The sequence below is a fragment of the Pyrgilauda ruficollis genome, unplaced genomic scaffold (genome assembly GCF_017590135.1).
Source record: "Pyrgilauda ruficollis isolate IOZ18807 unplaced genomic scaffold, ASM1759013v1 scaffold165, whole genome shotgun sequence".
Classification (NCBI taxonomy): Eukaryota; Metazoa; Chordata; class Aves; order Passeriformes; family Passeridae; genus Pyrgilauda; species Pyrgilauda ruficollis.
The window spans coordinates 243,264-258,505 of record NW_024515320.1 but is presented as its reverse complement, the minus strand read 5'-3'; the positions used below and the strand labels follow the sequence as shown (position 1 = coordinate 258,505).

Below are 15,242 nucleotides of genomic sequence, written 5' to 3'. Positions count from 1 at the left end.
ATTTGTAAGCAAGGTCTATCATGAAAGACACTCTGGCCTCATTTCCTTCTCTGAACTGCTGGGGTTTGAGTTACATCTACTGCATCTCTCTAATTTCTGTGCTACCTATAGAGATGCCAAGAGATTCCTCCTGTACTCCAAAGACAGGCTCTGCACTTCAGGCAGCCCCAAGAAGTGACAAGTTTAGCCTAATTGTGTTTGAAGACACAGGATAAACTTTCAAAATTATAAACAAAGCAACACTGAGTACAATTAGAAAAAAAAAAATAAAAGCAATATGAATATAACAAAAGTGACATCAATTAAGACGTTTTTCCTTTTGGAAAAAAAGGATTTTAATGGTTTTAAAAACTTTTCTGTACAAAAACTGATCAATGACCGGCATTTGCTTTCTCATGGTGGCAACACTTCTAACTACTGTTTCATTCAGCAGCAACTCCCACAGGTCCTGTAACAAAGATTATCTCTTTGGCCAGTGGTGTGTCGAACTCCTGCAAAAGAGTTTAACAAACACTTTAATTCTTGCTATAAATTCACTCAAGATTGAAACCTAACCATGTTACAATGATTCTGTGAAGAGAGGGTCCTGAGGCAGAGAGCACCCTTCTCCCTCCAATGCTGCCCTTAGGCAGTGTTGCTCTTTTATGACTAAGTAACACAATAATCAAACCCTGTAAGCTAAACACTAAGTATCTATTCAGAACAGGAATGTTCATACTCCTACTCCTCCCAAGCTAGGCAGATGTTCTCCTCTTCCACCCATCTCTGATCAAAGAAAGCAACTCCCTCACCTTTTAACACAAACTTTTACCTCAGCATTTCAAACCTTCCACCCAGACTTTTCTTTGCATTAATCCCAAATTGTTGGGATTTTTTGTCTTTTTTTTGTCCTGTAAACTGATGTCAGGCTGTGATGCAACCTCTTCCATTAAACATATGCTAAAGCTCCCACAGCAGTAGAGGACAACAGCCATGGTCTGCCCATGGTTCTGGGGCAGGGGTGTGCAAACACTCCAGCTGGATGAGAGCAGGCTAAAACCACACCTTTCAGCTTTCCCCATCAGGTAGGACATGCTCCGGTTTCCAGACTGTTGAAGTTTGTTAGCTCCAGCAAATTTCTGCACACAGAAACAAACAAACAAACAAATAAAACACCACCACAGTGAGGTTCCTCCCAAGTATATTCCATGACATTCATGTGCTGCCAGATCTTTCCAATTTCACAGAACTCTGCTCATTGACTTCCCTGTGCTGGTCAGAGACTTCCCTAAATATGCATAAAAAGGCAGCACAAAACATTGTGTCTGTTCATCAGGCGGCCAAGGTTTGATTGTTTATGGGTTTTTTCTTCTCTTCAATCTCAATTAGCAATAAGTTAAGTAAAAAAACCTCTGAGATGAGAGTGCTTCTAATAACTGTACTTGGAGGAGTACAGGAGCAACACGCAAAGCTGACATGTCCTGGGGCCACTGGAATGCCTGGGATTTTTGAGAATTTAACTTGGAACTGGAATTTGTGGTGGTTTGCTGTGGTCCATATGACATGCTTGTGATGTATAGAGGCATAGGTTTGAGCAATGTATGAATAGGTGGGAAACAACAAGAGAATCTGAGGGACTCCAAGGAAGCTCCTCCTGAATGGGAAGAAATAATAATACAAAGCATGAACTTGGGATTGGAAGCTGCATCTCAGCAGCTCCCAGGGAACATTCTGCAGATGCACAAAATGTCACGTGGCCTCCCAGAGAGCCCCTGGCTGGGTACATACAGTTGCCCACATTTCTGTTCCTCCTTCCATGACAGGTCCATACCTTGCCTGTGTAAGCTTGCTTGGCAGGATCAAATTGTGGTGACTGTTTTGATTTGCTGCCTCCTAACAGAGAGAGGAGAGAAGCTGTTACTGAAATTTTCTATGAAGAACAATGCATTCCACAGTGTTCCTCTGATGATATGGAGGTTCCACTAGTCTCCTACACAGTAAAATCCAGAACAATCTTTTAAGGGCAGGAGATGTTTTTGAATAGCTGCGTTCTTACAAAGGAATCAAATCTCCTTTGCCTCTTAGTTCCTGTCTCCAATTTAACAGATAAAAGAAAAGAAACAAAATCCAAACCTACAACCCACTTGGCCAATTGTTTCAGGACTTTGTTTCCAAATCAGAAAAGGAATACTGAAGTGTACATTCCTCAAGTCAATTTCTTGAACTATTTCCCCACTAGAAGGTAAGCACATTGTAGCAGTCTGTACTGCGTTGGCACTCACACAACATTTTCCACAGTCACAGCGTGCAGCACTCTAGCAAGGGATCAGATCTTACCTGCAAACACTTTGAAGCTGGAATTGCTGTAATCAAAGGGGGTAAACTGCCTTAGAGCTTCCAGCTCCTCCGGTTGCTGGGTTTTCTTCTGCCGTTTCTTTTCTTGCGTTGGCAACTCTGCTCCTGTTTCTGCTCCCATTTCACTTGTGTCTCTCTCCTTCTTCCTATTAGCTTGTTCCTGCTATGAAAGCAACCCACAGAATAGAAAAAAGAGTAAGTTGAAGAAAGGAGAATGAAACATCTCATTGGGCAAATTAACTGCCCCATGGAGCCAGGCTTCAGTGACTGCTCTTGCCTTTGGCAATAATAGCATGGGGAGAAATCTCTGTGCTCTTTCTGGGGCCTAAACTACTATTTTTATTTTTTTTTAACCTCACAGTAGGGACTTATATAAAAAGCTAAATTGTCATTTCACAGGATGTGGGAAGCTGAGATCTGCTTTGGCCCCACTGGCATATATGGGGGAACCTATGCAGAACAACTGAGGAGTAGCAGTGCATCGGTGGAAAACATCCCCTGCTGGACACATGCAGGGATGTGATGATGAGCACAGCACAATTAGCAGGAGCCTGTTGTTACACCTGGGGCAGCACCAGAAAGACTACCACCAAAACACTCTCATTCAGGTATTTCAGTTACAGGGCTCAGAGTTTCATTCTGAATTATATCAGTCAAGATGAGCAATGGCTGGAAGGAGGAATTCTATGACATACCGTGGCTTGCTGACGAATAGATACAACGTTTTCTGCTGCCTTTTTATGCACCTTTTGTGTCTGGACATGGGCAGCTATGGAGACAAACAAGCATTACTGTAAAAAGCAGGAGTAAGTTAGCCAGGGGCTTAGAAAAAGCAAGCCAAGCAGCTTGTATCAAGTCTGAATACACAGCAAGGAAGGGAAGAATGGCTGTACCTGACTGCTGGGCTGCTTTCTTATTGGTTTCATTCTTGGACTTCTGCACTGGTGCCTGACTCATCAACTTCCATCGATTGCTGATCTGCAATGAAAAAATATTACCTGGAAACACTTTCTTTAAAGTTTTATGAAGTTTATAAACTTGCTAACACATGCTGGTGCTCATTAAGAGTACAAAAGATAAATTAAACCATAAAAGAGATTAAGGTCTGCTGCATCATGTGAAGTAAAACCAAATGCTTTAAAAGTTCAAAGCTACAAACAAGCCTCAAAAACAAATGCACATACTTTCAGTACAGTTTTCAGCTTTGACAGACAGAGATTATGCAGCAGAAGATCTCCAGTCCCTGGTTCTTCAAAGGATACGAATGTCATAGAAACATGTTAAATTTCTCAAGAAGTATCCAAGGAGAGAAAAAAAAATCTATATTGCTGAGGCTCCCAATGGAAAATAAACTACTTATTTGTTTCTTTTGCACTACTTGGCAGGAAATTTTAGCACCAGTCTTACTTCATAAATTTTTGATGATGGGTCAAACTTTGCAGATTGTGAGACATAGGCAGAATTCTCCTCTGGAGGTAGATACTGTAGAGAGGAAAAAAATGTGCTTTAAACAGCATGTGACATTTAGCTCATTGCTAAAATGCTACTTATTGTAAATCAGTGAGTTCATTTGAAGAAATATTCTACAAATACAACACCTTGTGGAAAAAAAGAAGTCACCACAGCTACTACCAGGAGAAATACTAAAGAAAAAAAACAACTAAAAATCCCTCCCCACAAAACCAAAATACCCCCAACAGACCAACCATCAACTGCACACCAGAAAATAATTTTGTATTACTTTCTGGTAATTTACCACTCCAAATGTGTAACAGCATTCTATTGTTCTTCTGATTCATTACAAGAATAGGATCAGCTTACTAATCCTAGCCACAAAGGACAGATGAAAAACCTGAAAAAACTAAAACTAGATTAAAAACCCAAGGTGAATGGTCTGTTGATTATGTAGAAAGACTTGTATCCAAGAGGTATTTAAATGTGTTTTGAAAACAAGTCCACACATGTGTCTTTGCAAGGACAATTCCTTGATTCCAGTCAGAGCAGCAGCTGATGCCCTGTCAAGCCCTTCTGATATGCCTGGAAAACGAGCTCAGGGCATCCTCTGCATTGGGTAATTTGAATCCCACTGTTGGGAGCTTTTACCATTTTAAATGGATTTTCAAAGGACTCCATTATTAGCTGAGCTTTCCGCTGTGCAGTGGTTAAAGTCTTCTTATTTCCTTCATTTTCATCACATTCCTTAAAAGAAAAGAAAAAAAGGAAGAAATATTAACAGGAATATTCTTTTTGTTTGGTTACTGCCATTTCATGCCATGCTGCTTCTCACTCTGAAATCCTACTGAGAGCAGGGACCCTCCAGAGACATGGAAGTAACCTTGCTGCCTCCCTGACCCAGCTGTCTTGGTTAGGCTTTATGCCTGTCAAAAGTCAGTACTGTTGTCATGCATTCCCACCTTATTTCTTTCAACACTTCCACAGAGTTTTATCAGATTATTAAGGCTGTTTTCTAGTATTTCAATATTGACACTGTCACAAACATACTGCTTACACTGAATATGCTGACAGTGGTAGTAGCAACAAGACATGTTGACTCTGGCTGACTATCTTGAATATCCATTGTCCTCTCACTGTCTGAAAAGAGACAAACATCTTCCAAAACCAGTGCAGGATCTGCATGAAAAGAAGACAAAATTTTTATTAAGAGTCTTGTGTATTTTACTGCTCTTTTGTGTCATGAGGTTGCCCTGAAAGTTTTTTCAGGACTGCTTATTTTCCCCATGTCAAAGCTCCATCACTGCATTATTAGCATGGCTTTTAGGTTATCTCTAAATTACCCAAGGCAGAGTTATTCTGAAAATCCTCCATAGGAATCCGTGAACTGTCATGTGGTCCAAAGAGGGCATTCTCCAGCTTCTGCAGAGAGATTCAAATGATAAACACCATTGATACATTACAAATCTATTATTTTCACATACTGCAGAGACACTTTAATGAAAATTCAAAAAAAATGGATGAAATTCAGAGATGGAATATTCTTAGTGTAGCTTATGGGCCAGAGCACATTGCATCTGGCATCAAAAGGCTACCTGTGCAAACAGCCATGAGCTAATGAGATGCTGTTCTTCATGCACATGACAAGAGAGAATGAGTCAGCCTAAGAAACTTATCTGAAACCTCTCTTCTTACAGCTCAGTCAATATATTCCAACATGTATGAAACTGTCCAGCAGCCAGAGTGTTTGCTGATGAAACCTTAAGTGCTGCTTTATGGTGGTTTGTAAAATATCAGTTAACAACTGGTAATATTATGAATCTGGCACAGATAATACCATTAAGCTAAAGCAGAGAAACTTGTAAAATGGATGAGAGAAGCTATTTACTAGCAGGTAGAATTTTGATACATTTGTTTCCAAGTTTAAGGCTTAAGACTTAGGTAAAAATACAATGCAAACAATACCTCAGGGTTGGGTAGAGGTGCTCTCTTCCTGACTGCTGAAGTAATCTCTGACTAGAATGGGAGAGAAAGGTTAAGTCACTTAAAAGCCCCATTTCTTCTAGGCTGCTCACCTTATCAATGTTTTCATAACATTTATTACAAGCTAGCAGGTTAATAAAATTACTTTCTTCTTCTCCTGCAGTGTTTGCACTTGGCTATACATTCAAACACCTTGCACAGAGAGGGCACATTCTTGCCCACAGATGAAAGCTGCATTAATATCAACACGCTGCTGATACATTTTAACTAATTATCTTTTTACACCCAGGTTGGTTCTTTTGCCTCATCATAGCTGTAAAATATTTATGAGTCCATTTACATGGCCAGCAAATTCCACAAGGTGCAGTTCTTCCTCACAGAGGCAAATGTGATGTACAGTATAAGACAAACTGCATTCTGTTCAAGGAGTGTGTGCTCATTTACTGCTCCAGTTTTCCAGGAAACTACACTGTGTGTGAGCCACTACACAGCAGACAGGCAAGAAGTTACAACACATCCTTCTGCTCTACTACAAAATTCAGTGTTCAAAAAGCACACTTCAGCATACACATCATCACAGGTCACCACTCAGCTCCAGGGCCTGGCTTAGGGAATGCCAGTGATTAGTCTCCTGTGTGGTACAAGCTATCCTACCTTGAGGAGAGGCATCTCTCGGGCCTGCTGAACGAGCAGATGCAATTCATTAATCTGCTGGCGAACAAGCGGTGGGACAGGGTTACAGCAAGCAATGATACCCTGGGATTCTCTGGAGAGAGAGGAGGAAAATTCAGTGTGCTGTATTTATGGCTGGCATGTTGGGCATTTGCATTCAAAGGATGTGCAGTTCAAAGGATATAACTACTATCCTGACTGTGACAGAGCAACACAAGTCAGATTAATCTCTGTGATGAAATTCTGCACCAGGCTTGTGCAGATGAGGAGAAGCCACCAAGTCAGCTCTCCTCTCACTTCTGTGGTCTGTCTGTCCTCATCACCATTTCATTCAGTATTCACCTGTGAAAGCTGAGCCAGGCAGCACACCTGCCTTTAAAGATGTATTTTTTTTTATTCTCAAGTATGGTTGTCAGGTGATGAGTGCCAAATGCTGAGGAAATATTGTATAAATTGGGTGTTTTCAGGGATCTGTCCCTTGCCCTCCCCATTCCTTTAGGAACTACAATAAAAATCCAAATAAGTTTTGGGGGCACTCACCCCTCTCTTGCTCTGTAGAAGTGAAAGAATCTCAGAAGGAATGTGTAACACAGAGCAATGCAAAGGTATGTGGTTTATCAGTGCAATACAATCCAAGTGCTGTATCCCAGACCTCTTGAGCCTTCTGAAGGAGTACTGCTATTTATTTCTCTTCCAAACTGAACAGCTATAGAGAAAAGCAGCACTGACAGCTGGAAGGAAGGGACCAACTGCAGAAGTAATTACACACTTGGAAGTGATTTGCTGGATATTAAGATCAAGTAAGACTTCAGTGTGAACAAAACTTACTTGGGTAGCTCCTCTGCGATCTTCAACAGCATATGATTTGGTAGCACATACCTACAACACAAAGAGGTGGTATGAATGTAACAGAATGTTAAAAACAATTAAAAACACCTACAAAGTACACAACTCTGCCCCCATTACAAGGTTTGAGACAATGAAATAATTTAAAAAGAAAAGAAACATAACAGAACTTCTGTGTAACAAGCAGTCTGATGTAGTTCAGTAATTTCTAGAGGTAACAAAGTAGTCCCATCTCAGGGGTGGAATGGGTATAATCCAAGAGATTTACTAAAGCATTAAGTCAGCGTCCATAACAAAAGACTTCCTACCCTGTGCTCTCGTCCTCTTGACGTGCTATCTTGTCTCTCCATGCAAACAGCAGCCTAAATGCTGCCAGCTGTTGGGTATCAAGGTGTTTTTTCTGCCTCCTGTAGAGTTCAAGGTAGGACTCATCTGTAAAGAGGGGCTTGATGTATTTCTGGATAGGAAAAAAAGAAGCACTCATGAGCTTTCTGTTTTGCCTCCCTCAGACACAGAATCTCATACAGACATCAGGGGACTAAATTCACTCTGGTACAATGTGTATTTGAGCTTTTTATCCTAAACTATTGGTAAAAGCCTGTTCCTGAAAAACACACATCTCATCCATTGTTAGGGGAAATCCATCCTCATCAAATCCAGGAGCAGCTTTACTATCGTCAAGCTTTACTACATCACACAAAGCCTACTTTCATAGACAGTGTTTTCCACAGGCACAATATAGTTGTCTATGAATGCAACTCCAGTGAGGCTTTGAACTTCTAGGAACACCCAGCAGAACCAGAAATGTAACATCTCTCTTAGAAAAGACACACCTGAATGCATTGTGAGGTCAAGGAATACTAGCATTCAAAAAAGAGCAGGAAGGAATCTGAATCCAAGGACCATAGCTAGTGAAAGTGACTGCATGTGACTGAGTCAGAGTATATACAGATGTTTTCAGACACACAAAAAGACATAGAATAGGCAAAGGACCTTTTCTCCTAATCCCATACTCTGATCCAGGTAATCAAACCAGGTGAAGCTTTACCTTCAGGCAGATGTCCCTGCTGCGCTGCCACACAACCTGCAGCTGTGTGGGCTGCTCCTTCCCTCTCTCCCACAGCAGCTCCCTCACTTTATCATAGATGTAGAGCAAGTAGTGAGTGTCATCACGGGCATACTGGATCATTTCTTCTGGCAAAGGGCTAGAAAAAGAGCCAGAATTACACCAACGTATTTCAGCTGTCATGCCAAACTGTTACTTTTCTCTTAAAAGGCATATTAGGGCAAAATGAATATGAGACATGCCAAGAACTAGCTTGGAAAATCTGTTTTCATACTGAAGGATTGATTAGGGAACAGCAGTAAAATGCTGTGCACTCTCCAATTCACGTTCTTGTGCTGGAGAGCAGGACTGCTGTGTAGCTAAGTTACATGGCAGAACTGCTTGCTACGGTGTTTGTCACATCTTCTCTCTGCAGAGCCTTCAAAAGTAGACTCCAGATCTCTGTGGTGTGCAGGGTGCACCTGTATAGTCAAGATCACTGCTCCAACACCATCTGCTCTGCCTTGCACAGGTGATTACAAGTTTTTGTGGGGGCATTAGAGGAGCAAGCACTGTAACACTGTAGTTATTAAGAACTGTTCCTAAGAAGTGGGCTTCCAGATTTTCATTACTTCATCTTTTCAGATCTTTCCAAAAAGAACTAATTTTCTAAGAAAACCATGGGAAAATGTAACACTCAAAAGCTTTGGGCACAGCCAGGTAAATGCTGTGCTCATTCACTTTGAGACTAACCCATAACTGTGGGTCCTGCAAGTAGAAGCTCTAGCAGTGCAAACAAGGAGAAGTGCTACCTCGCAGCTCCAGCCCATTTAAGGGTCAGTTTTTACCGTATTCTCCAGTCAGCCAGCTGGTACTTCTTGTCAGCATCTACATTGCAATACAGCTTTAGCAAGTGATCCAAAGAATGTCTGCCAAGATTGAGGAGACGAGCAGCTTGGTGAGTATCAAACACATTCACCAAGTACAGACCGAAGTCTCTTTGCAGCCATTCCACATCTGAATCAGCACCATGAAGGACCTTGAAAAGCACAAAAATTTGGGAATGATACAAAGAACATTTCTACTCCAGGCTGGTAGTGCTGTGCTTTCATACTCATGTGTCCAGATTTCTTTTCTCTGGTTTTTACTGTTAAGTATAGAACTAGTAAATAAGTGCATCTGGCAAGCAATTCACTACTAACATCAAGGAAACAGGCTCCTGAACAAGTGATAGTGAAAGCAGAATCAAGTGATCAAGACCGAGCACACAGTGTGATTTTAACTATAAGAAAGCTTAAACAACAACAATAATAATAATTTTTTTAAAGTCTGGTGAATTTTGCAGCTGACCTTCACAATTGCAGGGTCTGTGAACGTCTCATTGAGGATGTTCATGTCACTGCGCAGTTCCAATGCATCAATAATGAAGTCTTCTGTTCGGGTGGAAATCTGCATCAGACATGTGAAGCCGAGGAAGCTCCTGTAGGAGTGGTGCTGAAAACAGTGGAGAGAGATGTAAGCTAGGATCCATTACAGAAACAATACTATAAAACAAATGGCATTCTAAATGAGGGAAGAAAGAGCAACAAGGACTTCTTTGAGAAAAAAAGACACTGGATGAGCAAACTTTCTCTTTGCAGCGACTAAGATGACATTAAAAAAATCAGGATTAATTGAAAGAAGATCAAATTCACTAAGAAGTGCACAGCCAGCCCTGCCATTGGAAAACTTCTAGTACTGACACAGTTTAATTCAACCTTATAGATAATATCAGACAGATCAGGGGTCAGGAACTGTCTTTTCATGTTGGGGAGTACAAAAACCAGGAGAAAACCACCCCCCCCACCCCCCATGAGAAGAATATAATGGTCTCCTAGTTCCTAAAAGTATATGTGTAACTTCTAAATATAAAACACAATTGGATTACCTCTAAGTCCAAGGCAAATTCTTTACAAGTCATAAGCTTTTCATTTAGTTCTACCAACTCATCCAGTGTGGTGATAAAATGACAGGGTGTTTCCTCAATGGGCCTGTACATCTGGCAGAGGAAAAGAATTAGGCATGGTATATTCACTGTCAACTCCCAATCCCAACCTCCACCCTCAAACCTGAAATTTGTCAAGTATGGCTTTAAATGTACTGCATCTGTAGTTTAAAATTAAAAGTGGGCACCAACCTGGAGTTCAGGTTTCTTGAGAACTTCATCTGGTGGAGAAAAATGCTCCAGTTCATACTGGTAAGGGTGAGCAAACCTGTGGAAATTAGGAAGAGACAAGCACAGACTAAATTCCAGTCCTCTTTATGAGGACAGAGCACAGAGGCTTTGAGAGCTATGGTAGTTTCCCTATTCTGTCTCTTTTTAAGCAGATGTTTAATGTAACTGCAGAGGTCTACAGCAAATCACATACAATGTAGTGTGGACACAAACACATGCAGAACTGTTACACATGATGAGCATCAGCACAATCTGACACAGGTTCACCCAGGGGACTCCAAGCACCTTGCTGTCAGGTTAGTTTCTTACATGTCTTGCTCAGTTTTCTGCGTCCTCTGCTGATGTATGAAGTCTGCCAAAGCAGCTGGCACATCCAAGTCCTCAGGGCGCTCCTTTCTCTGCCGTCCACTTTTTGTGAGGGCTGAACAACCAATATGGAATAACTGGACTAGGTCCCCCACATAACATGTTCTCAGCCTACTACTTTCTCCCCCTCCACCCACCACAAGAGTTCATGAAGTATAAAAAATCTTAACAATTTAGTGCTGCTGCTTTTGCTGTCATTCTGTACCTGAAATAACAACTCAGTTACTTGGCTGTTTTTAGGAAGACACAAGGTGGTTTTAGCTCAAAAGCTTGGATGGAAATTGAAAAATCTTCAGAAAAAACTTGTCAATCATTCCCAGTTACTAAAAGTACAACTGCATCAGTGCAGAATACAGATTAACTGCCAGCAGCAGAATGTGTTACTGAGACAGGGTGCTACCAGCAGCTTTGATGAAGCACCAAAACCAAAGGCAGGTCTCCCCACACACCTACTGCAGCTCACTCATCTGAAAGAATTTCTGTAAAGCCAACTAGACTAGTCAAGACTTCTCATGCAAAAGTGACTCTCATGCATGTTCCAGGTGGTAAAAAGCAGCAGCAGATTATCTGTTTGGAACAGATTATTTGCTGTATACCAGCAAGAAGATGCTGTTTGCTGACCTACCCTGACATCGCAGATATGGAAACAACAGTGTCACCAAGATCACTACACCCAAACGTTCAACATCTCCTGCGATTTGTTTTTGTAGTCCATGATTTCTCCTCTAGACTGCGAGGACAGGTTTGTGTCAAATATTTGCAACAAGTTACCCCCCCAAAAAATAAACCCCTTACCTTCAGGCAAAGGCTTCAAAGCATTTGGTTTGATAAAAAGTTTAGGTACAAAGGGAGTGTTGGAATTGTCAATCTTTTCACGAAACTTAAGCTGTGGTCGAGAAATATTCTTGGCATGAAGCAGTCGGAATGTTTCAGACTGAGCTCTTTTGTGGAATTCTCCTGCCTATTTAAAAAAAAAACCCAGAGGTAAAACCAACATGACTTACAAGACATTCTTTTCCTCAGTCTGATCCAACATTCAGAGGAGGAGTTATACCCCACATTTAAAACTGAGTAACCTTTTTCCAGTAAGGAAAAAAGTTGGGACTCAAGATCCTGAATTTATAAGCACAGGAAAGGCTGTTGAGCATGTGAAACTGAAATGGCAATTGAAAGTACAAAGATTTCAGAACCAAGGCTGAATTAATAGGAGAAAGAGAAAAAGAGAGAGGTACTTAGAATGTGTGAAAAAACATGAGGGAACATTTAACTACTCAGCTCCACTGGAGAACTGGTAGTGCAATGGCTGGGAGAACAGCTGAGCTAACACAGCCAAACTGAGCATGGGGACCTCACCTTACGGTTCCAGCTGGAAACAATCATCTGTGGGGGCTGTAACCCAGCTGGCAGGACTGGCTGCTGGTTTCTATTCACTCCTGCGGCTTCATCCAGTAAAATACTCTAAAATCCAGAAAAACAATGTGAAGCACCTGTTAAACCACCACACTCAGACACTATAGTCAGACTGAGTAAAGAAAGTCATGTAGGTAGGTACCTCCATAGCCATCTCCCCCAAATTCTGTGCAACACAAGACAGACAAACATGGGAGGAACATGTTGAAGATCAGGGGTGGGAAGAGTTTCTTCAGAGAAGCACTGTCAAACGTACAGACATGTTCTCAGGCTGCAAGGATTTTATGTCAAACTGTATTTAGTTTCCTCACACATCCCATATTACCTTCCCACCCCTTGGCCACTTACCTTAGCTGCTGTGATCTCTGGCCTAGCATTTGGAAGGGTTTTTAAAATAAAAAGGGAATACATAAAATTGAGGAAATAGTGACTAATTGTGGAAGCTGTGCCGCTAAAGTTCTTGCAACAAAAAAAAAAAAAGAAAACTTGTGGCAACAGAACACTTCTTAAGAACCACATCCAGAAATAATTTGCTTACCACTCTTTCAAGAATGACATCATTGGAGTCAACCAGCATGTCAAATTTATCTTCCAGCCCTGTCACTTTGCTGGAATCCTTCATGAGGCTCCGGCAGCCGTGGTACTGCATCACCTGGCTCATGCTTGCAAGAGAACAGCACAGCTGTCAGCAGTCTGAAAGCAGGCTACCTGAACACTAAAACATCCAATTCTTTTACACTTCCTACACTTCAAAGTCTGAAATCAAATTATAGATATCACATGAGCAGTAAATAGAAAAAGCACCTATATAGTATGAAAGTGTTAGAATTAGTTTCCCACAATCATGGGTTTTAAAATGGACAGCCTAATATGTTCAGCATCAGCTGCTCCTCTCTGCACAGCTCTTCATGGCAATTATAATGAAATGCCCTCTTTAAGCTTGCCACTTCAGCTGCCAAGTGCTAGAGAAGCAGATGTGTGAAATAAACCACCTTTTTACCACGGCAAGTTTGAAGTTGCCAAAGAAGGGGCTACATTCTGGTTTGGACTGACAGCTATTAGCAGCAGCCCAGAGCTGCAGAAGGGCCCTTACCAGCGGAGCAGGCGGTCGCTCTGCGTGCTGCAGTAGGCACGGAACCCTGGGAAGCTGCAGTAGAAATCGTACTCATCACCAGGCTGGGGGAGCCCGTTGGATGCCTTTGTTGCAGCCACCACTGTGCCGAGAGCGTACTGTGCAAGAACAACACCGTTATCAGCATTCTGTCAGTATTTTGTTTCTGTTTACTCAGGCTACTCTTTGATAGAAACGCACTTTGCCTGGCTGGTTGGAATTGCATGGTTCTAATGTGTGATATTGTGGGGTTTTTAACCAGGAGTAACTTCACAGAGTTATTTAGACGGCTTTAAATAATGGAAGTCTAAAGCTAGTGATCAGGCACTGGCCAGGCTCCCCAGGGAATGGTCACGGGCCCAAGGCTGCCGGAGCTCCAAGAGCACTAGGACAGTCCCCTCAGGCACAAGGTGCGACTGCAGGGAGCTGCACTCCTGGATGATCCTTGTGGGAGCCTTCCAACTCAGAATATTCTACAGTTCTAAATCAGCAGGAACTCAGATAATTACATTATTACGCTAACAAAACACCCCAAATCCCTGCAACGCTTCCTATTTGGGATCTGGCAGCCATTCCCTCTCCGGAATCAGCATCGTGCACAGGTAAAACACACGGGGGCCGACGCTGCGATTTATAAGTCAGGGGCAATTCTCATGGCGACAAGCCCTCACGAGGGTCTCGATTCCTTGGCATTTCCAGGAATCCCCGATGGCTGACAAGGCCAGGGCCCGACCCAGGCCGGTAACAGGTCTCTGTGGCCCCCGCACCCGCCGGCCCGGCCCACACCCTCCTTCTCGCACTGGGGGACACCCTACGGGTGTCACCCACTCAGGCTGGGATCCCCACGCGGCCCCCGCGGGACAGAACTACAGCTCCCGGCATGGCCCGAGCGCACACGGCACGCCGGGAGCGGTAGTGCCTCGCCCGCTCTCCCTGCCCCTCTCCGACCGCACCTTGACGAAGGCATCGGGGCTGTCGAACCCGGGCAAGGCCGACATCGTGCTAGTTCCCTCGGTGTTCGCGGGCGTCCCGGAGCTGCCCGCCTGCCCCTCCGGGCTCCCCTCACGGGCGGCAGCCGCCATGTTGACACGCGGTGCTATCGCGAGAATCGGGCGCAGTTGCGAGAACGCGGCGCTGCTGGCCGGAAGGGGGAGAGGAGAAGAGCGGGGATCGCGGCGCCCCCAGCGGCAGGACGGGGCAGGACAAGCGCTGTGTGGGACGGGGCCTGAGGGGAGCCGTGAGGGCCGCCCGGCCGGGCTTCTGTGCGGCACACTCGGCCTTTTCCCCCCGCAAACACCCACCGGCCCTGAGTGCGAAGGGACCCAGAGGGATCATCAGCTCTTGGCCCTGCACAGGACGCCCCAACAATCCCACCTTGTACCTGAGAACGCTGTCCAAATGCTCCTGGAGCTCTGGCAGCCTTGGGCGGCGACCACTCCCTGGGGAGCCTGTTCAGTGCCCCTGAAGAACCTTTTCCTGATATCCAGCCTAAAACTCCCCTGACAGAGCTCCAGCCGTTCCCTGGGTCCTGTCCCTGCTCACCACAGAGCAAAGATCAATACATGTCCATGCTCTTCCCCTCAAGAAGAAGTTGTAGAATGCCGTCAGTTTCCCCTCAGTCTCCTCCAGGCTGAACAGACCAAGTACCCTCAGTGGCTCCTCTTCCACTCCAGGCTCTTCACCACCTTTGTGTCCCTTCTTTGTACACTCTAGGGGCTTAATAATCTTTCTTACATTGTGGTGCCCAGTCCCCTTGATAGCCACACCAATGCCCAGAAAAGGGCAAGGGCCAACACCCGAATTTGTGA

General features: G+C 43.5%; 1 protein-coding gene across 2 annotated transcripts; it reads right to left on the bottom strand.

The window, feature by feature from the left end:
- Window positions 1-309: 309 nt before the first annotated feature.
- On the bottom strand, window positions 310-14,541 carry EXOSC10 (exosome component 10). Of its 2 annotated transcripts, none has more exons than XM_041463558.1 (25): window positions 14,388-14,541; window positions 13,417-13,553; window positions 12,862-12,985; window positions 12,267-12,371; window positions 11,709-11,874; window positions 10,857-10,968; window positions 10,509-10,584; window positions 10,260-10,370; window positions 9,683-9,826; window positions 9,181-9,371; window positions 8,336-8,492; window positions 7,596-7,744; window positions 7,270-7,320; window positions 6,424-6,535; window positions 5,752-5,802; window positions 5,130-5,208; window positions 4,844-4,965; window positions 4,438-4,533; window positions 3,742-3,816; window positions 3,228-3,312; window positions 3,030-3,103; window positions 2,317-2,497; window positions 1,811-1,872; window positions 1,045-1,118; window positions 310-491 (listed from the first exon to the last, which is right to left on the bottom strand). In XM_041463558.1, exons 1-25 carry the CDS (start codon window positions 14,514-14,516, stop codon window positions 461-463), a joined length of 2,694 nt encoding a protein of 897 aa, XP_041319492.1. In that variant the 5' UTR covers window positions 14,517-14,541; the 3' UTR covers window positions 310-460. The 2 variants fall into 2 exon arrangements, with proteins under 2 accessions (XP_041319492.1, XP_041319494.1); XM_041463560.1 differs by having other exon boundaries at window positions 319-491; window positions 2,317-2,494.
- Between the last annotated feature and the right edge of the window lie 701 nt (window positions 14,542-15,242).

Bases quoted from the DNA above. Each gene is read 5' to 3' on its own strand.
- EXOSC10 (XM_041463558.1), bottom strand. From the start codon at position 14,516: ATGGCGGCTGCCGCCCGTGAGGGGAGCCCGGAGGGGCAGGCGGGCAGC. The intron at 4,534-4,843 runs GTAAGCAGTATG...TTTTCTTTTAAG, and splicing joins CCACTGTCAGCATATTCAGT to GAATGTGATGAAAATGAAGG. The intron at 3,313-3,741 runs GTAAGACTGGTG...TTTTCATTGCAG, and splicing joins CATCATCAAAAATTTATGAA to ATCAGCAATCGATGGAAGTT.